The sequence below is a fragment of the Zalophus californianus genome, chromosome 8 (genome assembly GCF_009762305.2).
Source record: "Zalophus californianus isolate mZalCal1 chromosome 8, mZalCal1.pri.v2, whole genome shotgun sequence".
NCBI classification, from domain to species: domain Eukaryota; kingdom Metazoa; phylum Chordata; class Mammalia; order Carnivora; family Otariidae; genus Zalophus; species Zalophus californianus.
The window spans coordinates 53378261-53400667 of NC_045602.1; the positions used below are offsets into that span (position 1 = coordinate 53378261).

At 42.5% G+C, this 22407-nt stretch overlaps 1 protein-coding gene across 17 annotated transcripts in view; it reads left to right on the forward strand.

Annotated features, from left to right (window-relative positions):
* AAK1 (AP2 associated kinase 1) overlaps positions 1-22407 on the forward strand; it is a 170407-nt gene that overhangs the window by 86001 nt on the left and 61999 nt on the right. For 11 of the 17 annotated variants that reach the window (XM_027622264.2, XM_027622263.2, XM_027622256.2 and 8 more), the window contains 5 exons: positions 9404-9512; positions 10984-11126; positions 15178-15234; positions 20419-20540; positions 21850-21931. In XM_027622264.2, coding sequence (XP_027478065.1) covers positions 9404-9512; positions 10984-11126; positions 15178-15234; positions 20419-20540; positions 21850-21931 — 513 coding nt within the window. The remainder of the gene's footprint in view (positions 1-9403; positions 9513-10983; positions 11127-15177; positions 15235-20418; positions 20541-21849; positions 21932-22407) is intronic. The other 6 variants (XM_027622260.2, XM_035728894.1, XM_027622261.2 and 3 more) reach the window with 1 other exon arrangement.

Here is a 22407-nt window from a genome sequence, read left to right on the forward strand (position 1 = left end):
CAACAGGCATGAAGTGTTATCTCCTTGTGATTTTGATTTGCATTTTCCTGATGCTTAGTGATGTTGAGCATCTTTTTCCTATATTTGTTGGCCATTTCTTTGTATGACTTTAAAATATTCTAATTAATGTTATATATATTAGTTATACATTTTCTTTTATATACATATTATATGTATATATTACATATGTATTTGTTATGTATTATATGTTCATGTTATATATATATGTTTTTACATATTAATACATTATATACATAGATACAGTGTGTGTGTGAAGATGGAAGTCTGGGCTCCCCACCTGGCTTTTGCTGGCATGTCTGCAGGGAGGGGCTGCAGTTTTTTCTGTGATTTTTGGCTGGAATAGAATAGTTAGTGTCTATGAGTTTCTGTCTTGCCAGGCTGCCCTTTTCCTGGGTTTGGCTAGAGAGAGCAAGCTTTTTTTTTTTTTTTTTTTTTAAGATTTTATTTATTTATTTGACAGAGAGGGACACAGTGAGAGAGGGAACACAAGCAGAAGGAGTGGGAGAGGGAGAAGCAGACTTCCCGCCAAGCAGGGAGCCCGATGTGGGGCTCGACCCCAGGACCCTGGGACTATGACCTGAGCCGAAGGCAAATGCTTAATGACTGAGCCACCCAGGCGCCGTGAGAGAGCAAGCTTTTATTGGGGCTTTTTTTGTCTACACCCATTGGTGTTTTTAACTCACCAGTTGCTTCAGTTTCTAGTCTGGTATATATGGGACAAAAGAAAACTCAGGCAGCTCACCACCATTTCATTCCTTGGGTTCCAAAGTTTCTAGTCAGGCTGCTTTCTGTCCACATTTCAGACCCTTCTTATTATGCTTTTTAAAATCTATACTAGTGTCCAAAGTATTTAGTTGTTCTTAGAAGGAAGAATAGGCAAAAGCACATCTACTCCATTTTCCTGGAAATGGAAGTCTTCAGTTTGTGCTTTTTAAAAAACAAACTCTTTACATCATTTAGTAAGGCTTTAGAGGGAGGCAGAGATAAAAGCAAGTATTCAACTTACTTAAAAATTTTTTTCCTACCATTTTAATCAAAAGCCCTATGTGATGTTTTTAACCCTCCTAGGCTCAGACTTCTGTCAGATAGAGGCCATACCCTAACCCTGCCTCTCTCAAACAGTGTCAGAATTGTGAAAGGAATTAGAGGAGGTAACATGCTTTATAACATGCTAAGGCTTGTGTGTTAGTGATCAAAGCATAAGAGTCCTCTCTGCACTTACAGCAGAGTAAGGATCTGCGTGTTGCACCCACCCAAACTCAAGAATGGTTAGTGGTTTCACTAGAGACATTTGATTTTGACATATGTTGTGTACCATTTACCAGAGTATGGTAGGAGTCCTTTGATAACATTTGGGATGTGGGCCCTGATGGAACCAAAGGGATTTTGGTTTCTGACGGACAATGGGAAATTGGGTTTTGGACTTCAGATTCCTTTACCTAAAGGCAGGAAAAGATGAATTATCTTCAGACTTAAAGGGATAAGAATTCAAGCTCAGGTTGTGCGAAGTGCTGTTCTGTGTTCACGTTTCTTGGCCCAGATGGATTACATCTGCAGTGAGCTTGATAGTGAGGACACTGAGCTGCCACCAGTGATGTTTGAAGACTTGCTTTCAACAGAAGAGATATCAGATGATTTGAGGCAGGAAAATATTTCCATATTCCTAAAAGAGAGGAAGGTAGATTGTGCACAGTAGGGACATCAGGATCGATTGGGGGACAAGAATCTGGAACAGATTATTTAAAAAGTTGCTTTGATGCTATTTTTTGTGTAAGAAAAGGTGTGTTGTGTGTGTGTGTGTACACATACATAATACATACCGTTTGGATTTGCCTGAACAAAACACTGAAAGGATGAGAGAGGAGAGAGGGAGGGAGGGTGAATGGGAGAAAGGGAAAGAAACAGGGAGCGTTTCCTATAGGTGATGAGTACTGAGTAGAAAATAATTTCCTTTTTTTTTTCTTTTTGAATGTTAGTATATTACTTATTTTAAAAATAAAATAAAATTTTAAGCTGTTTTGTAGTCTGTTGGATAAGTAAGCAGAGATCCAAAGAACTTTAAGGTTGGGTAATAGCAGGCCATGTCATACCAACATCATGGCTTCTTTGGGAAGGTTTCTGGATAGGAAGCTCAGGAGAGTGCACTAGGTCCAGTGTTTCTGGATTGTGTCATTTGGGTAAGGACACTCACCAGAGATCTGTGAGCAAGTTGGAGAGTCTAGGCTGGATTCCAGTAGTAATAACTACTGTGTATAATGGTTTCTGACCAGTGGTTTGACATTAATTTGGAAGACACCTTCTAAGAAAAAAGCCCTACAGCTCACCATTAGTTTTATGTTATTTTACATTTAGCAAATAACTTGGTTAAAGAGAAGACACACTTATCAATTATCTACCTAATATAAAGTTGGAAGATATAACCACTACATTGGGTAATGGAATCAGTATCCAAAATGATCCTTATGAATTGGAGCAATAGACTGATTCTAATGAGATGAAATAACAAGGCAAGGTCATACACTTGAATTTTTATTTTAACAACTTTACAAGCATAGTTCTGGGAAGGCAGAGATTTAAAGCAGTGTAAAATGGAAAAAGACTTAAGTATTTTAGTGGTCAGTTAACTCAATACGAATGTGTAGTGTAATGCAGCTGCCCAAAAAAATGCCATTTTTAGCTACATTAATAAAATTAATAGTAGGTGGGGCGCCTGGGTGGCTCAGTCGTTAAGCATCTGCCTTCCGCTCGGGTCATGATCCCAGGGTCCTGGGATGGAGCCCCGCATCAGTCTCCCTGCTCAGTGGGAGGCCTGCTTCTCCCTCTCCCACTCCCCCTGCTTGTGTTCCTGCTGTTGCGTGCGCTCTCTCTGTCAAATAAATAAATAAAATCTTAAAAAAAAATTAATAGTACGTGATGATGCTGGTGTATGCTGCATGAGTCAGACCATATCTGGAGTATTCCATTCATTTCCTGGGGCCATTCTTGTCAGAGGGATATCAACAAAGTGAAGCATTTAAGTGGTGATACAACTAAAAAACATGTCTATGGAAGCAGGTATATTTAACCTAGAGAAGAAAAGATTTAGTCTAAATAATAATATTTCAATTGTTTAGAAAGTGGAAAAGAAGACTTGCTCTTTTTGCTCTGAAGAGGACAGAGTAGGAACACAAGAGGTGGAAGTTTCCAGTTGGATGTAAGGAAGGACTCATCAGCAGTACATACAGGATGTCTGCAGTTGGGTGAGGGTCCAAAGAAGTGACATTATTGTAAGAAAACTGCTTGTCGAAAGGCTCTAGGAAAGATTACAATTTGAGCTGCCTGGCTGCTCTAGATCAGTGCTACTCAAAGGACCTTGTTTTCTTTTTCTTTCCCCCCTTGATGTTTATTTTTCCCTAGCTCGTCATATTACTTTTCTTTGTAAATTGAGATAAAATTCACCCTTTTAAATATAATTCAGTAATTTTTAGTATATTCACAGGGTTATTTACCCATCACCATGTATCTAACTCCAGAACATTCTTTTTCATCATCTCCAAAGGAGACCCATCCCTGTTAGCAGTCACTCCTCATGACCCCCTTGCCACAGTCTTTGGCAACCATTAGTCCACTGGCATATATTCAGGACTTTTCATATAAATGGAATAATCTAATATGTGTCCTCTTATGACTTCTTTCACTTAGCATAATGTTTATGGTTTAACCATCCTGTAGCATGGATGAGTGCCTCATTTATCCATGTGATAGCATGTATGAGTACTTTTTTCCTTTTCATGGCTACATAATATTCTGTGTGTAGATATCACATTTTGTTTATTCTGATGGACATTTGGATTGTTTCCACTTTGGGGCATTATGAATAGTGCTGCTTGGGACATTTGTGTACAAGTTTTTGTGTGAACGTGATGTTTCATTTCCCTTGGGTATATACACAAGGATGAAATTGCTGGGTCAAGTGGTAACTCTTTTTTGAAAAAATGCCAAACTGTTTTCCACAGGAGTTGCACTATTTTATATTCTTCTGGCAATGTATGAAGGTTCCAGTCTCCACATCCTTGGCAACATTTTTTATTGTTTCTCTTTTTTGATTATAGCCATCCTTGTGGTTTGGAATGATATCTCATTGTGGTTTTGATTTGCATTTTCCAAGTGATTAATGGCATTGAGCATCTTTTCATGTGCTTATCAGCCATTTGTAATGCTCTTTGGAGAAATGTCCATTCAGATCCTTTGCCAATTTTTACATCGTGTTGTCTTTTTTTTTTTTTTTTAAAGATTTTATTTATTTATTTGACAGAGAGACACAGTGAGAGAGGGAACACAAGCAGAAGGAGTGGGAGAGGGAGAAGCAGGCTTCCCGCTGAGCAAGGAGCCCGATGCAGGGCTCAATCCTAGGACCCTGGGATCATGACCTGAGCCGAAGGCAGACGCTTAACGACTGAGCCACCCAGGCGCCCCTCGTGTTGTCATTTTATTGTTGAGTTTTAAGGGTCTTTAGGTAGCCTGGATACTGGATTCTTATCAGGTGTATGGTTTGCAAATATTTTTTTTTCCATTCTTTGCACTGTCTTTCATTTTCTTAATGGTGTCCTTTGAAGTGCAAAATTTTTTAATTTTGATGAAGTGCAGTTTATCTGTTTTTTTTTTCTTTGATTGCTTGTGCTTAAGGTGTCATATCTAAGAACTATTACCTAATCCAACACCATGAAGATTTGTGTGCATATTTTCTTTTGGGGGTTTTTATATCTTTGGTCCATTTTGAATTTTTTGTGTATGGTATGAGGTAGGGATCTAAGTTTATTCTGTTGCGTGTAGATAATCTAGTTGTCCCAGCATCACTTTTTGAAAAGACTAATCTTTCCCTCATTGAATTGTTTTGGCACCCTTGTCAGAAATCAATTGGCTGTAAACGTATGGGTGCTATTCAGAGGATGTTGTGCCAGAATGTAAATCAAGGAACTAGGAAAAGAAACAAGTCAGCTTAGTTAGTTAATTGATTTATGTCCTGGAGCAAGCTTCTTATCTCTTTCTGGGCTGGTAACAGTTTACTAACCAGCATGTATTTGTGGGCCACATTTTGAGTAGCGCGGCTCTAGATCTTTGCTACTTTAAATTCCACTGAGGAGCAGCATCCTGGGCCCTTTCCTAGAGCTACTGGATTAGAATCTGCTTTTAAACAGGATCCCCAGGTGATTCATATGCCTATTAAAATTTGAGCAGCACTATTCTAAATCAGATTTTAGATGACTTTAAAGATCTGTTCAGTAAGTACAGAATTAATTAATGAGTAAGACTCAGGAAAGGGAGAGTCAATGTGAGTATGGGGAGGAGAGTAGTATTTGAGACTGCTTACATTGCAGAAGCTCAGGTACCTTGGCCCTCATAGAACACCCGGGCCAGCCTAGATCTCACAGTGTTTCTTTTCATTACTCTACTGGGCTTGATGTTTTACTGTGCCTGTGAATAACTCCTTGAAGAAAGTTATAAAGGAAAGTCAGAGTTATTGAGGGGAAAAGGAGCAAAGAAAAGTAAGGCAGAAGACTTTCACAAAGCATCCAGTAGAAGAAGTAAACAAATTTCAGGCCTTAGAACTGGATTCCTTCACCTTTAAGTTAAAAAGAAGCTTAAATTTCCACCACTGTGGAACCTTGGTGTGATCCCAGAAATAAGTGGCAATAGTGATGAGTCATAAAAGCAGAAAACATTGAGTATTTGAATGGAGGGTCAAAGCAGGTAAATTACCTCTTTGGAAACTTAATCTGTGTAAATGCAAGTGCTATCGGTACTGGAAATTGGCAGGTATCATGCTGACATTCCAAGGAAGGGTGACCTGAGCAAATATATAGGGAAATTAGTTATATACTATACTCATTTTTACTATTTGGAGGTGAGTGACATGTTATTAATATGCTCTTTAGAATGCTATCTTCTTTGTTTTCCTGAACTTATGTAATAAAGGTTTTTATAGATGTACTTAGGGATCAAGTCCTCCCTTAAGGCCTCAAGATTCTTAACTAGGAATCCTCCTGCTGTAGGAATTTTGAAGATAGGGATAGAAGACTGTTTTGTGCTACAAGCATCATTAATTAGGACCCCAGATAAACTTGAGATTTGTGATAACCTGTAAGATCTGGGTTGAAGGCATGATTTTCAAATGGCAGCTTTTGCATGTATTTATGAAGAAAGTTTTTTAGCACTACAAACAGTTAAATATATTATTAATATAAATAAGGCAACTACAAATCATTTAAAATATCTACTTAATAAAGCAGGTCTTCTAAGAGCATGTTTATGTCAGCACTCTAATCTAAAAATAAAGTTTGTTAATGTTAATTGTAATGTTAATTTAAAAATAAAGTTTAAAATGACAGTACACACTCCTTAGACTTATCACTGTTTAAATCATGTACTATAAACCAATCTGATCTATAATTTAACTGAACATTTCTCACTCCCCTGAAAATCAGGTTTTGGCTTATACTCATCATATAGATTTTTATCTCAGTGTACCCCAAATAATAGTTGTAGCCAAGGGCATCAAGGCATCCTCTTTATATCCTGACTTTTCCTGAGTAACTGAGCTCCAATACCGTGTGGGTTCTATTCCATACCTCTATGTCCATATCTGTTCTCCAAGCCTGGGACTGTGCTTTTAATGAAAGCCAGGGAATGCTTGGGCCTCCTCTGGCCCTATTGCTGCTGTGAACTGGGCAGTGCACCCTCAGTATGAGTCAGTCTCACTTTGCAGTAAGTTCTTCTCTTGACCTTTTCTGCATTTCACAACCATTCAAATCGATCTTCTCCATCAGTTGCAGACTAGTGAGGTGTTACTCTAAAATCTGAGATGTTGCTGCATCGTGAGGTCATTAAGTAAGTGCCGTGGTCTCCCTCCAAAGAGGAGATCTTTTCTGCTTGGATGTCTCTCAGGAACTCTGCAGAAGACAAAATGAACAGGAATTTGGACTTGAACTGATCAGCAAACAGCTTGGCAACTGTTGTAGGATGCCATCTGCAGATGTTAATTATCCAGTTTGGGTCCTCTAATAGCTCTTGACCTCCTCTTGGCTCTGTCAAATGCTTTTTTTCCCATCCTGATTCTTTATTATTCCGTTTGGGGTGAGACAAATCAGAGGTAGCGTTGCTGATTCTTTTTTAAACCGTTAAATGTAGACAGATTACTAATGTGGAAACATTAGTCTTTCATTCCTCCTGTGAACATTTGGAAGAACATGATCTTCTGCTCTATTTTGGCTTCAAGAACTCCTCTCCAGTTCTTCCTCCTTCCTCAACTGTGTAAATGAAATCAAGTTTTTGAAGAGTTGGTGATGAGAGTAAAAAGCAGGGGGAAGAACGGGCCTCTGCGACATGAACCCTGAAATCACATTCTGTTGTGCAGAACTCGGGAGACTGCTTTTTCTGCCTCATCATCTCCTTTGTTTGTTATCCAAAGTAGTTGCTCTAAGCCTTTTATTTCTCTCATCAAGCTTCTTTCTCCTTCCCTTATACTGCAAACATGGTCTTGCTCTCTACCAGAAACAGAACAATAGAACTGAACTCACTGAAGTTCCTTTTTCTCCAGCTGTAAACCAAAATGCATATCCATCCTCATTTCCTTCCTGCTCCTCTTTCTAAGACCAGTCCCCGCCTTCTCTTCCTGCAGGACTAGGTTCCATCAGTTAACCTTTGTCCTCTCCTGCATGCTGAAGGTTTCTGCTCCTGGCTCCTTCCACTCTCCCATGCTCAGGCCTCTCTCATCCTGAGAATTAATTCCTTCTGGCAGTGCTGTTCCTCTCTGGAGCACAAAATGTTCCAGAAGACTCATCTGTAGTCGCCAGCTCTATGTGCTCAACTCTTTGCAAGTCCATTTCTCCCCTCCCATCGCCCCCCCATCCCATCCCTTCTCTGAAACTGTTCTTGCATAGGGCTCCATTGACTTCCCACTGTCAGTTCCAGCGGGCACGTTTCTATTTTTGTCTATCTTTCTTTTTCTTTTTTTTTTAAATTTATTTTATTTATTTATTTGACAGAGAGAGACAGTGAGAGAGGGAACACAAGCAGGCGGAGTGGGAGAGGGAGAAGCAGGCTCCCCGCTGAGCAGGGAGCCCGATGCGGGGCTCGATCCCAGGACCCTGGGACCATGACCTGAGCCAAAGGCAGACTCCTAACGACTGAGCCACCCAGGCACCCCTGTCTATCTTTCTGAAGCAATAATCATTCTTACTCCCTCCCTCAGAGGAAAGTTCTAATGAATTTTAACTTTGATGCTCAGGGTTCAGGTGTATTCTTTTGATACTCTGAGATTTCTTCTTGTTTTGGTATAGAATTTCAGATTAAAAGAGACTATATATGTCACTCTAAGCAGCCAAATCTCTAGTTTGTGTAGAGGTAGTTACTGTTTTTATGGCCTGAACTGTCATGTTTGTCTAGTGACTCAGACCACTTATGTTTCCACTCCCCTCCCCTTTTTTTAAACAAAAGTAAAACAATTTATTAAAACTAGTTTTTTTTTTAATCTTGTATTTGTGCAAAAATCCTTTTACCCAGCTTGCTCACTTTTTCTTTCCCCAACTTACTTCTTGATGACATTGGATTTTAAACATCATCATTACAAAGATTTGCCTCTATGGATGTTGAAATAACTATACCAAGGTGTGAGGCAACTTCTAGTGCCTAAATGGGTCCTGACACATAGGAAGTGCTCAATAAACATTTGTTGACTAAGTGAATTCCATAAGCAGCCCCGAGAGAGCATATGCAGTTCCAGCCAGAGAGCTGGAAACATGACCCGTCTTATATTCCATTTGGTTGGTTTGAAAGGCTTAATTATGAGCAAAATGTTTAGGTCTGGATGCCACTGTAGTCCATTCAAAACTTTGTAAAGCAGTTGTTCTTTTCACATATTTCCTAAAGGGAGTAAAACAGTACAAACAATTTAAAAAGTCATGTTGAATTCACTTGTGTATCTACAACCAGGGAAAAAACCCCACCAGTTTCATTTTTCTGAATTAAAAATTCACACATTTAAATAATTCATACTGTCTGGCTCACACTCTCTGCAGTACTTCTGGAGATGGGCGCCTTTGCTCCTGGCTTACGTGGAGCACTGATGGAGCGAACAAGCAGGCACCCTATGTGCATCAGGTTCCAGAATCTTGTTCAGGAGAGTGCTGTGGTTTAGTAGGATTGTAGAACCGTTTACTGAAGATCTGGCCATGAATCTCAGAGACCACTGGAAACCTGCTCTTGACCCTCCTCTTTAGTCTTACCTCTCATTGCGGTGAAGGTCATCTGCATTTAAATTATCTGTGCTAATGGAACCAACGGGCTTATTCTGTCTCTATTGGTATCTGTATCTCATACTATATTTCTCAACTCTTCTTTATAGAGAGACCTATCGGGGCACAAGAACATTGTTGGTTACATTGACTCCAGTATCAACAGTGTGAGCAGTGGTGATGTATGGGAAGTGCTCATTCTGATGGACTTCTGTAGGGGTAAGTATATGACCCACACCTTGAGCTCCTGTTGCTCTGGCACTTTGATTGTCTAGGGCACAGGGCTCATTTCAGTTAATGTGCATTGTGCCCTAATGTATGTTGTTCTGTTTTTAAAGATGTGCAAAGAAAGATACAGAGCCTGCTGTCACCTCTTGGTTATTCTTACTATGGCAAACAATTTGAAGTGGTAGATAACACAAAACTCTCCTTTTGTTAGCTTTAGGAAGGTTTGGTGCTTGTATATGAGTGAGAATGGATGAGGGTGAGAATGAATGTGTTATTTGTGATGCTTTAAAACAAGCGATGAAGATACATAATAAAGACCCAACTCCAGATGGACCAAAGAAACCATTCGGCCTCCCCACTCCCTCCCTCATGTGTTCTCTTCTCCACCCACACCTCCATCCTTGTGTTATAGGGGAAAATAATCCTTTTCGTCTAATGGAAATGACCTTTCCTCTCCTTGCTTGTGAGCTGTAATTTCCAGTAAGGCTATATTCAAACGATGCTGCTGTGAACAGTGGAGTTAAGTAGTTGAAAGCTTGGAGTTTCAAGCAACATTTATCTTGGGAAATATAGACTGTAGCATGACTTGATTCAGAGCTGACTGCATTTCACACAACCAGTTTGGAGGTTTGACTTTTTTGGCCTAAGCAACTGCCACTTATAAGCTTGGGTCACTGCCTCACTGTTTGGTGCCCTGTTTTATAATCACCCTTACTTCCACTGACATTTTCCTTGCCTTTAAAGATACTGTCCGTAAATTAAATATGTTGTTAATCCCCAAAATGTGATGTTAACCAGTAATTTCAGCCTATTCTGTAACAACTCTTAAGCTGATTTTATAAGATACTACCAAATTTGAACTTGACAGTTTGTTTCCTCCTGTCCATTCCTTTTTGCACGGTAAAATGTTTCGAGACAAGGTAGTGGGAGCATCCAGGGATCTGGATAATTTTGTAAGTAAGGTCATCAGTCTTTTGGTCCTGGAGGTGAAATACTGGTGTGGCATTTCTACATCCTCGGCAGCAAGTAGTGAGTGAAGCCAGAGAGACCGAGCCATTCCTAAAGTACAGACTATAAGGCTGTCTTCTTTCTGCTCCTGGGGTCTGTTGTGCAGTCTGATTCCTACTAAAAGATGTGGCAGGTTGAACCTGTGGCCTTGTCTCATACAAACGGGGACAGTGTAACCAAGCGGCTATAGCAGGACCAGATTGTCAGTTCTACTGATCTTGAAGATGTCACAAAGGCAGCCCACATCTGGAGTGCTTCATAAAATAAACTGGTTTTGATGCATTAGAGGAGGACCTGGATTGTAAGAAGATGAATCTGGGTCTGAGAATTAGGACACTTGGGTTGCAGTCATGACTCAGCCAGTGACCTCTGTCCAGGTTGCTCCTCTGTGGACTTGGGTAAGTGGTGAGTCTGAATGTTGCTAACCTCTAGCTTGTTCTGTGCCCCCTTGCAGGAGGCCAGGTGGTCAACCTGATGAACCAGCGCCTGCAAACAGGTTTTACAGAGAATGAAGTGCTTCAGATATTTTGTGATACCTGCGAAGCTGTTGCCCGCCTGCATCAGTGCAAAACTCCTATTATCCACCGTGACCTGAAGGTAAAGGTTTCATTAAGTGCATTCCTACAGAGGATTTCCTATCTGCCCTGGGAACGGGGGAGAAACTTAGGGGATGTAAGAGAACAGGCATGGTGACCTGACATTTCTTACATTCTGCTTGGCGAGAGAAGACACAAAGAAAAAAAAAGAAAGTATGGTACTGGTATTGCTTTTATTACTTAAGTAGCCTTTAGAAATTCTTTATAATCATCAAATGCCGGAATACATGTTGTTTTTGCTTTTTCCTGATGTAGTCCCAAATTTACTTTGTCAGGGGTATGGAAAATGATACGCTAATTTAAATGCTTTGCAAACAGCGATGCTTGGTTTTTAACGTCTGCTTCATATTTTGCAAAATCCAGTAAGTGATTATTTTAAACATTTGTTCTGTTAGTCACTATCTTCTTGTACTGGGCCTTTCCTATTATATAGTCACTTGACAGTGTTTGTTGAATGGACTTGGCACCTGGTTAGGGTTCACCAACATGTATGGCACACCAACTATATGCCACATACCCTACTAGACATTTTACACACACTGTCTCTTGGAGGAAGATGTTCTTTACATTTATAGTTAGGGAAACTCAGGAGTAGAAAGGTTACATGACTTGACTAAGGTCATATAACCAGGAAGGAGCAGGACCCGAATGTGAATCCTGCTCTTCTGATTCTAAATTACAGTTTCTTTAAATACCTGTGTTTTGAGAAACCTGCTTCGAGGCTAGTAACTTGGATCCGCATCCCCTGGTGTGCTGATTAAATGCAGGCTACCGGATTCCACATTGAATCTGTCGAGCCGTAACTTTTGTGGCAGTGTCAGGGAAGCCCAGGAATCCATAGCTTAATCATCACCCCACGTGGGTTTTGTATATTCTAAAGTTTGAGGATCCTAGCAGCCTACTAGCATTTCTGTGTCGAGGTTTTTGTTTGTTTGTTTTAGCTTTTTAAAAAATGGAGATATAATTCATAACCATAAAATTCACCCTCTTAAAGTATACAGTTCAGTGGCTTTCACCAAATTTACAAGGCTTTCCAACCATCTCCACTGTCTAATTCCAAAGCATTTCATCTCCCCAAAGGAAACCCTGTATCCATCAGCAATCACTCTTCATTCCCACCTCGCCCCAGCCCCAGGCAACCGCAAATCTGCTTTTTGTTGCCTGGCCTGTGCATTTCATATAAATGGCTCATAGAATAAGTGGCCTCTTGTGTCTGACTTCTTTCACCTAACAATGGTGTCAGGGTTCATCTGTGTTGCGGTATGTAGCAGTACCTCATTCCTTTTCATGGCATGATAGTCCTAGTGTGGAGAGACCACATTTTGTTCATCTAGTCATCAGTTGATGGACATTTGAATTGTTTCTGCTTCAGAGAGTATGAAAAGACTACTGTGACCATCCGTGTACTAGTTTGAAGTGGGTATATGTTTTCAGTTCTCTTGTGTGTACATCTAGGGGTGGAATTGTTGGGTCATGTGGTAACTACAGTTAACTTTTGGAGGAACAGCCAAACTATTTTCCAGAGTGGCTATACTATACTACATCCCACCAACAATATATGAGGGTTCCCATTTCTCCACATCCTCACCAACCCTTCTTGTGCCTTTTCATTTTAGCCATCCCAGTCGGTGTAAAGTGGTACATGCATATTGGCATTTCTGTACTAAAGCCGTTAGCTGACGGGAAGATAGTACATACCTTCAGAAGCCTTAAATAGCTTCTCCAGTGTCCCTCTGTAGTCAGCCCTTTCTCTGAGTAGAAAAGGGAGAATACATTTTGGTAATTATTATGAGTCTAGCATAGTACAAGTACATAATTCTGTGGAGGTGGCACAGGTATAATATGGTTCCTACTCCCAAGATGTTTAAGTGTTGGTGAGAGGATATACATGAAATGTTCAGACTTGCAACAGTGACAGGTAAAGTATGAAAGTTCTAGAACAAAGTGCTCAATAGCAGAGAATCGAGCTGCTTAGTGTATGGTCAGGTAGTGGGACCAGGTAATGGAGGTTGGAATCTTCCCGAGTAGTGGGACATCACAGGCTGGTGGGATATGTATGGGTGGTCACAGACAGGATGAAGCCATTTTAGATAGAGAGCAGAGCCTGAGGCCTTCCTAGAGAAGGGGACAAGAAGGCTTCAGAGCGTGCTTACATGACTGAGGGGGCATGGAGGTAAGGGCCCGGGGAGGAGGCAGAGGTGACCACTGAGCATCCTGGTAGAGAGTGCTATTCCCCTGTTCTTAAACAAAATCTTCCTTTATTTTAACTGGATTAAATGAGGCCTCGGTGATGAGTCACTGCATACCTGTCGATGATGCCTACATAATTTACATATTGCCAGCATATCAGTGCCCTGTGGTGCTCCCAGCGCTGCTGTGAGGAGCCTGAAGTCCGGAGCTCCAGGTCTAGCCCGGGGACAGGGAGGGGGACAGAGCTTGGGCTCGGGCAGTGGGAGCCCCAGATGCTTTCTTCACTGTACCAAACAGTCCCCGAGATATTTTAGCAGAGGAACATGGCCAGAGTGGAATCGGAGGAGAGGCCACAGCAGGAGTGAGGAGAGGCTGCCGTGTTCTGTTCCCCAGCTTACGTCCGAGCCCTGTACCCCTCCACCTTCCTCGCTGCTCCAGAGAGTCAGCACAGTGCTGGCAACACAGTATTGGACTCTGTAGTTGTGTCTTTTTTTTTTTTTTTTAAAGATTTTATTTATTTATTTGACAGAGAGAGACACAGTGAGAGAGGAAACACAAGTGGGGGGAGTGGGAGAGGGAGAAGCAGGCTTCCCGCTGAGCAGGGAGCCAGATGCGGGGCTCGATCCCAGGACCCTGGGACCATGACCTGAGCTGAAGGCTGACGCTTAACGACTGAGCCACCCAGGCGCCCCTGTAGTTGTGTCTTAATCCGTAGCGGAGACCATCAGGCGAGCAGCCGGCTTGCCGGTAGTGGTTCAGGAGACTGTTGCCATTTCTCCTCTACCTTGGAAATAGTTGAATGTAAGTAAGGGGCCCCTGGGAGGAGGCCTCGATTGTAATTGTTCCAGAAGAGTCCTGCCGCTGTCGATTTTAGTCAACTCCTGGTTGTTTTGATGGAAGCTTTCCCAAACTCCACATATCCTCCACTCTGTGCCATCTAGCTGCTTTCGTTAGCAAGTGAGGTTTTGTTGATTTCTGCTCATATGTGTGTGGCGGGCAGTTCCCTTTGCCTGCCACACTGCCAGCCTCCTGAGGCCTGACTGCAAAGTCCCCGTGTGCCTCCCTGTTTACCATCCCGTAGTCTCAGACACTCTGAGCTCCGTGTCCAGCCACTACAGTGCCAGCAGTGGCCAGGGCCACGAAGTTCTTTATTCCCCTGTTGGCCAGAGTGCTGGTGGCTGGTCTTTAGGTGCTTCTCTGAACAGGACTTAATCTGGTGAGGTGGCACCACCGTGAATAAAAGTCGGTAGGACATGAAAAATAGCGCAGGCCAGGCCAGCTGTGGATCCCCTTGTGGAGCCAGTGCCGCCCTGCGTGGAGGTCCATTGTTCACATGCAGAACTGAGGGAAGCCCCCTCTTGCCCTGCCCACCACATGTGCCGTCTTTCAAATTCTGTGTAGGAAATAAGTTGAAAGCAGTCCCTGTCCTTAAACAGCTTATGTTCTGAAAATAACCAGGACAGAAGTTCTGTTCTTCATTGGAGGTCTTTCCTCTAATACATTATTTTAACATTTTCATCACTTCCCTGTTTTGTTTTGTTTTCATTTTTATCTCTCTGAGGAAAGAAAGAGATCATTGCAGATCATGGGGTTGTAGAGCTGGAAAGGTCACCTGAGCCAGCCCTCTCCTTTTACCAGTGAGGAGACCTCTGCGCAGAAAGGCTGTGACCTGCACGGCTAATTCTGTGATCAAACCAGAGCAAAGGCCACGGGTTTTTATTCCCATTTTGGTTTTTGTTTGGTTGGTTTTGCTCTCTTATACCGTGCTGTTTGTTCAGGTACTTAAGAAAGGGGAAGAAAGGGTTAAGATTTAATAAGTGCATTCAGATTGAAAAAGTCACGAATGTCTCCTCTTTTGTCAGAAAAGAGATTTTGATTTCACGAAGTACAAAGAAGATTCTTGTCCCGTTTTTAGAATTGTAAGTTTGAAAACCTTCGTTTATCTTATCCTCAGAATCTCTAGTGGTAATAAGTTCTGTGACTGAAATGCCCGAATGCCATCTCTGGAATAATGTCAAGATGAAGGGTCATTAGGAGGTGGCTTTCCAGACCTTTTAGCTAAAGCTGTGAGCAGAGTTTGGGAGTGACGACTTTAATAACCCTCTTAAGCCAGTAGGCTGGGAAGTAAGGTTAGCAGCATTAAACTCTCAGAGAGCTGGAAGACTGTAGGATTGTAAGCAGGGGTCACATCCTAAGGGACTTTGCCAAAAACAAAGTCACTCTGCAAATTCTCTGGAGCTTCCAGAAGATGACGTATGAAGGTCCAGTTGGTTCTCTACCTTCCTAGTCTCACTTAATCCCTCTGGGCCCTACTCTACCCTGGTGTTAGTCACCTTCCCTCTGGACGATTGCAGCTGCTCTCGCTTTCCTCCTTCTCCTCTGTCACTGGCTAACCTTCCTCAAACACCTCTTTTCATCTGCTGCTGAGTGGCTCCCAAGGGGGCCTTCCCCAGTCTGCCATCTGTCAGCTGCTCTGGTCCTCTTTCCTGCTCCCTTCGTGGTCACCCATCTGAGCTGCCCACATTCTGTAGTAACTGCGTAATGCCCATCAGTGCCGTGGGGAGGGGGTAGCCTCAGCGGTCAGGCAGCCCAAGCCCACATCCTGCCCTACCAGCCTTGTGACCTCAGGCACATTAGGTAACTGGACTCTTTTCTCCTCTGTTAAGTGGGGGCAATAAGGCTTTGTAAAAATTTCATGAACTACTATAGGTAAAAGTGCAGGGGGCAGCATCTGGCTCATAGTGAGTGCTGTTAGTTGCTGATACCATTTTTTTTTAAAGGATTCATTTTGTTTTTGGTTTTTTGTTTGTTTGTTTTCGTTTTATTTGAGAGACAGAGAGCTTGAGCAGAGAGAGGGGTAGAGGGAGAGGGAGAAGCCGACTGCCCGCTGAGCAGGGAGCCCGATGCGGGGCTCAGTCCCAGGACCCTGAGATCATGACCTGAGCCGAAGGCAGATGCCCAACCGACTGAGCTACCCAATCTGGTCTCCCCATTCATAAGGGCACTAGTCCAGAGAATGTCCAGCCCCTGTGTCTTCAGTGTCCTTTGCAGCACCAGTGCCCAGCACAGTGCTGTCCCAGCCATTGTGGCCTATCTCTCTGTCTCAGATGCCTCAAGCCTGCTGCCATCTCAGTGCCCTCGGGCTGCCTGTGCTCTGAGAGCCACCTCCTCCCCCAGGGGGTCCACACCTGCTCCCTCCATTCGGGTCTCTGCTCACCTCATTACAGTGACCTTTCCAACTGTGCTATTTGCAATAGCGTCCCTCTTCACTTCACATGTGTTTAACTTGGTGGTTTTTTTCCCATAACATTTATCACCACCTGGCAATTACATCTACTTTCTTATTCTCTTCCACTGGACTCAGCTCCATGAGCAGATGAACCTTGATTTGTTCACAGCCTTATCCCCAGAACCTCTTTGGCATATAGTAGGAGTTTGAATGTGCGTGTTTCTCTATTAAATGAATGGTTATAACTTCTTAGGTTTATATAGGGAGATTTATAATTTGTTTTCACATACATTCTCTTACTTGCTTCATAACAGCAGTGATAGAAATATTATTAGCTTTACTTTTCAGATGAGAAACAAGCCCGAAGAGCTTTAAAGGTTTGTCCGAGGTCAGACGTGTGAATAGTCACCGAGGTCCTGTGACTGCCGAGTCCAGTGTGGTTGTCGCATGCCAGGCCCCGTGTCAAGTGTGTTGTTGATGGTGGTGGCGGTGGTGACAAAGGGCAGCGGCCAGCTTGATCTTGGAGGTTTGCACAGGTGTCCCAAGTCACCGGGTCAGACTGAGAAGGCGCAGAGGGTGCGGCAGCTGCTGGGGTGGCCCCTGCCAAGCGAGTTCACCTTCACAACCTCGTGACTCTCCCTGCAAACTTGCAGAGCTGCCCGAGCAGGGCTTCTGGTTCTTACCTGCATTAGCATTTCCTTGATATTGATAAGGCTTTCCCCTACATTGATAGTTCTGGCTTTGTGTCCACTTTTGTACACACCCTTTATTTTTAACTTTTTTTTTTTCCTGCAAATACAGTTTTGTCCAATGTTCTCTTTATGGGAAGGAGGCAAGCTGAGATGGGGACCAGGCTGATAGTGTATCAACTGAGTATCTGCTGAGTTCTGCCACTCTGGAACTGACCAGAAATACAAGCCTAGTTTTTAAGGTGGGGGGATAAAAACAAAACAGAAACCCTTATGTGCCTCATCATGATTCAGTCTTTGTCTACTTGGTTTGCCTCCTCCCCCCAGCCCAGTGATTTTGGTCCCTGGAACTACCTTGTCTGTGTTTTGAAGTGAATTAACTTTTCAGTTTTTTAGATTATACATTCTGGCGTGGGAGGTATAGACATTAATTGGGGAAGGGGCTGTGCACGTACAGCAGGCGACACATGGTTTCACATGAGGCCGGAGAGGACGATTGCTGCTAACTGACACTGGATAAGGGATCGAGGGGTACGTGGTGTGTGAAATACCGGACTGGCTATTGCAGGACACGCACGGGAGTAGTATAATTATAGACCAGTGGCTGACGGACTTTTCTGCAAAGGACCAGACAGTAAATATTTTAGGCGTGTCAGCCATATAGTCCCTGTCACAACGGCTTGGCTCTGCCATCGGAGCTCAAAAGCAGGAGCCGGTAGACTAGAGGGTAAGTGACAAAAGGGCATGGCTTGCTTTTGTCTGAAGGTCTTACTTGGCCAGCCCCTCATGGATGGTAAGTTCTACAGATTTTATAAGGTGGCCGTGGAAGAGTTTACTGAGGATTTATGACTTGAGCAAGGCCTCGTAGAATGGCTGAGATTTGACAAGTGGAGCAATTGAATAAAAGGACGAAGCAGGCGATGCAGGGAGTGCTTAAGAGACACTGAGCAAAGGAGCCTGGCTAGTAATTAGACACCTGGTTCCGCATCGACTAGATTCCTACTCTGGGGCATTTCTGAGCATAAAGGACTAAGGCAGCCCTGCCCTTAAGCTTGTATCCAGTACACCGGGCATACTCTTCATACCACGGTTAGAGGATATTATGGCAAGGGACCTTGAGTAATGCTCTGCTTCTAACTTGCTCCTGCCCTGGCAGAAAGGTAATTAATTACCTGTCTGTCTCTAGAGTTAAATTGCCTAGGTTTACTTCCCAGCTTCATCACTGTGAGCCTCACCCTCTGCATCTGTAAAACAGGGATATTATTATATTATTATGAGGATAATCCATGTAAAGTGCTGAGTACAGTAATACTCATAATAGTAAAAGCTCAGTAAATGGTAGTTGATCTGTCTATAACCTCTAAATTAGATTGGAAATATTAGTATTGCTTTGTTGGAATTATTTTAGATTCCTCAAGTGAGTATATGTTCAGGATAGCTTGACTGTGTCACTTTGTGTAAATAGGTTAAAGTGATGAGGTTTATAGAAAGCTGTAGATAGTAGAAATATTTGCTTGCCTCAGCCTTGTCTCCAGGGAATAAGAGCACATCCACTCGAGTTGATAGCCATAGTTCACCCTGCCTGTGTGGTTAAAAATCCCACAGTCAAAATTCTAGATTAAAGTGATTATAGGTTAATAGTGCCCCAGGTGCAAAAGCGTATCCTCTCTGGACGAAAAATAGATTTTAAACTCAGGCCTCAAAGGCTTCCCACAGATGAATTCCAAGGAACATGAGTTAACAGCAACAATAGCAAAACCCCTGATAAGAACACCACGCGTGAGACTCAGTAGGAGTAAGAAACAATAAACGAAAAAATCGGTTTGCAGCAAAGGCTTTAGGTATTAGATTTAGCTGATACAGACTATACAATAAACATTTTTGTAATATATAATATAATTTTCAGAAGAACTAAAGCAAGTGTAGAAACAAGTATAGGAAAAACAAGGGACTTTCACAATTGACCAGATTTTTTTTTTTTTTTAAGGGCCTGGGCATTTGGTGGCTCCTATCTTGCTTCTGACAGATGGACACACACACAAACACAGTGTTAAGTGTGTTTCTGTTTTTTAACTTACTCCATTCAACCCACATTTTCTGCAGCAAGCACTGTATTAGGCCCTGGTAGAGAATACTACAGATAGGATTAAGAGATGGTGCTTGTCTTGAAGGAGCTTGTAGTCTACTCTTGCCTTTGTTTTCCAAAGATGATCAGTCTTTGGAAGGCTGACGACAAAAGACAATGGAGACTACAGGCTTACTGGCCTAACAAGATTTTCTGGCTGCCATTTTACTGCCCACGTGTAGCCAGGTCTGTCCTCCAACACACCGGTCAGCTCAGTTCACCTATACCAACAATTACTCACTACATCTTGAGTACAGAAGTGCCCACTGTTTTGGAGTTATTCTTGCATTGGCGTAGTCCTTTGATACCAGAGATTTCTGTAGGTTCTGGTATTTGTAAGCTCTCTTCTACCTGTAACTGCTAACTCACTGTCCAAAGAGTTCATCTATAAAAAGATAATACTTTAATAGGAAAACTGCACATTTGCCCACAGGCCTTTAATCACTTTGAGAAGTATCTACAATATAGCAAATATTTATTATTCCAGAAATCCTAACATACCGTGGTAAAGAAATTGATATATGCATGTATAAGGCCGAAATGAAATAATTGACATCAGGAAGAATGAAGTCCTAAAGGACTGTGGGGAGGGAGTGACATTTGCCTCAGTGGATCCTGGAGGAAGGCTTCAAAGAAGAGGTGCCATTTGAACTGGAGTTTGACAGATGAATGGGATATTGATAGTTGGGTAAGGAGGTGGGGGTCACAGAGAACATTTTAGACCAACAGAAGAACATGAGAAAGGATACAGAGGCTTGAAAGTATTAGGACTGTTTCTGCAGAGGTGAGAAATGTGGCTGGAAATCTAGGAAAAATGGGACTCTTGCTTCCCGTTGTGGAATTCCTCTGTTTGCCCCCTCTACTCTCATTTCACCCTGTTACCGTGCTTTGCTTTTTGTTCACTTGAGATGACCCCTGTCGAGATACTTGGAGGGGAATAACTTTCCTATGCATATTAATGGGATTATCAGCAATAAAATAGTTATATGACTATGAACAAAATTTTCATATGCATTACTAAATAATATCTTGGAATGGGTGGCTGGGGAATGTTTTTCAGGTTGAAAATATCCTCTTGCATGACCGAGGCCACTACGTCCTGTGTGACTTTGGAAGCGCCACCAACAAATTTCAGAATCCACAAACTGAGGGAGTCAATGCAGTAGAAGATGAGATTAAGAAGTAAGCATTTCCTCCTTTCTTGGAGTTTCATCCATGACCAGATCAGCAACCGTACTTTCGGCTTATGGATGAGAAGGTCAGGGTGGGAAGACCGTGGTGCTGGTCATGGTGCCTCTTGTCTCAGAACATCATGCTGGCAGTTGGGTTGTTTGATTTCAAGTGGAGAATGTGGAAGGGGTCCACAAGCATTGATCAGTAGAGTAAAATGAAGGAATCGTATAGCACTTTATCAATGGTCCAGTGATCACTGTATGTAGATATTTTGACTTACGTCACATAGCCCTTGAAAAGCTGAATGGTGCACAGACTGTAGAGGGACTGTGATGTTTTTAAATGTAATCACAGCATCTGTGACATTATCAGTCAGCTGGATGTGCTTTTCATCGAACCCTGCATTGCTGTGTACTCCTTCTTGATCACAAGGAGCTCACCAATCTAGTGGAATTAATGGTAAGTAAGGCTATGAAGTCTCTACAGATACTGACTCACTGACTTCGATGAGAAAAAGCTTCTTTAGATTCTGGCTCCAGTAAGAACCTGACCCATTTTCCCCCTCCCGTCCAGAGTGCTGGATTTTTTAATAAACCAGCAGTCTGGTAGGCACACCGCTGTCCTGAGCTTCAGTCTCCTTTCCTGCGTCACCCCTGGCAGCCAAGCTGGGGCGGGAAGACTTCTGGTCCAAGGTGCTGGTGGACAGCTAAGCCATGGTGCCCTCTGGGCTTTAGAGGCTGAGGTCACATGCTTGGTAACATCAAGACACTCACTTTGAAGCTGAGCTTATACTATCTTTCCTTGAGCCAGAGATAAGAGGAAAACTGTTGCTTCATCCCTCTTCCAGCAGCAGCCACCAGCCACCTCCCACCCCAGCCAGGGCCCACTTTCTGCCTTCCTCCAGTGTCTCAGCCAGTATTACGTATCTGAGTTGAGCCACATTTAAGGGAATTACTATTTTTAAGAACAAATCAGAAAATATAGTATAAATATACTATGAGACAACAAGGATTTGCAGAAGATTTTATCATTGGAGGACCCAAGAAAAGTTGTTTTTAGTGTCGACTGAAGTGCCTCAGTGTCTGGGTCTCCACGTGCCCTCAGATGGAAGGACTGCTTCTAGAGGGCCATGGGTGTGTACCAAGGACAGCTTTCCATTTTATCTGCACTAATATTTCATACTCTCTTCTGCGGATTGCTCCCAGGGAACTAGACTTTTTAAATTTAATATATATGTATTTAAAAAGTATTTCTGCTACCCCTGGTTTTTAATTATAGCATTGACATATTTAACGAAAAACAAATCTCTTGATTGTAGATACACAACGCTGTCCTATCGAGCACCAGAAATGGTCAACCTGTACAGTGGCAAAATCATCACTACGAAGGCAGACATTTGGGTAGGTGTCAACTAAGCTATCCGCACCTCAGATACCAGCAGTCTTGACCACAGATTCCCAAGTTTAATGCAGACAGTGCCATAGTGAGAGTGGCCACTGTACCATGTCACTGCCTACCTAACTGTCAGGGTTATTCTTCACTCCAGGTGACCAGCCACTGCCTCGTGAAGCATGTCAAAGGAAATGACTTTAGAGTTCTGTGAAAATTATTCAGGTGACCTGCCCATTATTTAGGTGGTTTTCCTACATGTGTTACGAGTTCTTAAGAATAAAATAGCTGAAATGCTTGTTCCTTATTGGAGCACAATTTGGTAATGATGGTAGAAATAATGTATGTCAGCAGCTAAATAGTGGTGTTGAGTTCTAAATTCAAGTTTCTAATAGGTTAATAGTACAGAGATTTTATATCTGCTCATAAATGTGGATGATGCCAATATCTCCCAGACCCATTGGCAGTTATGGTAAATAAACCACTC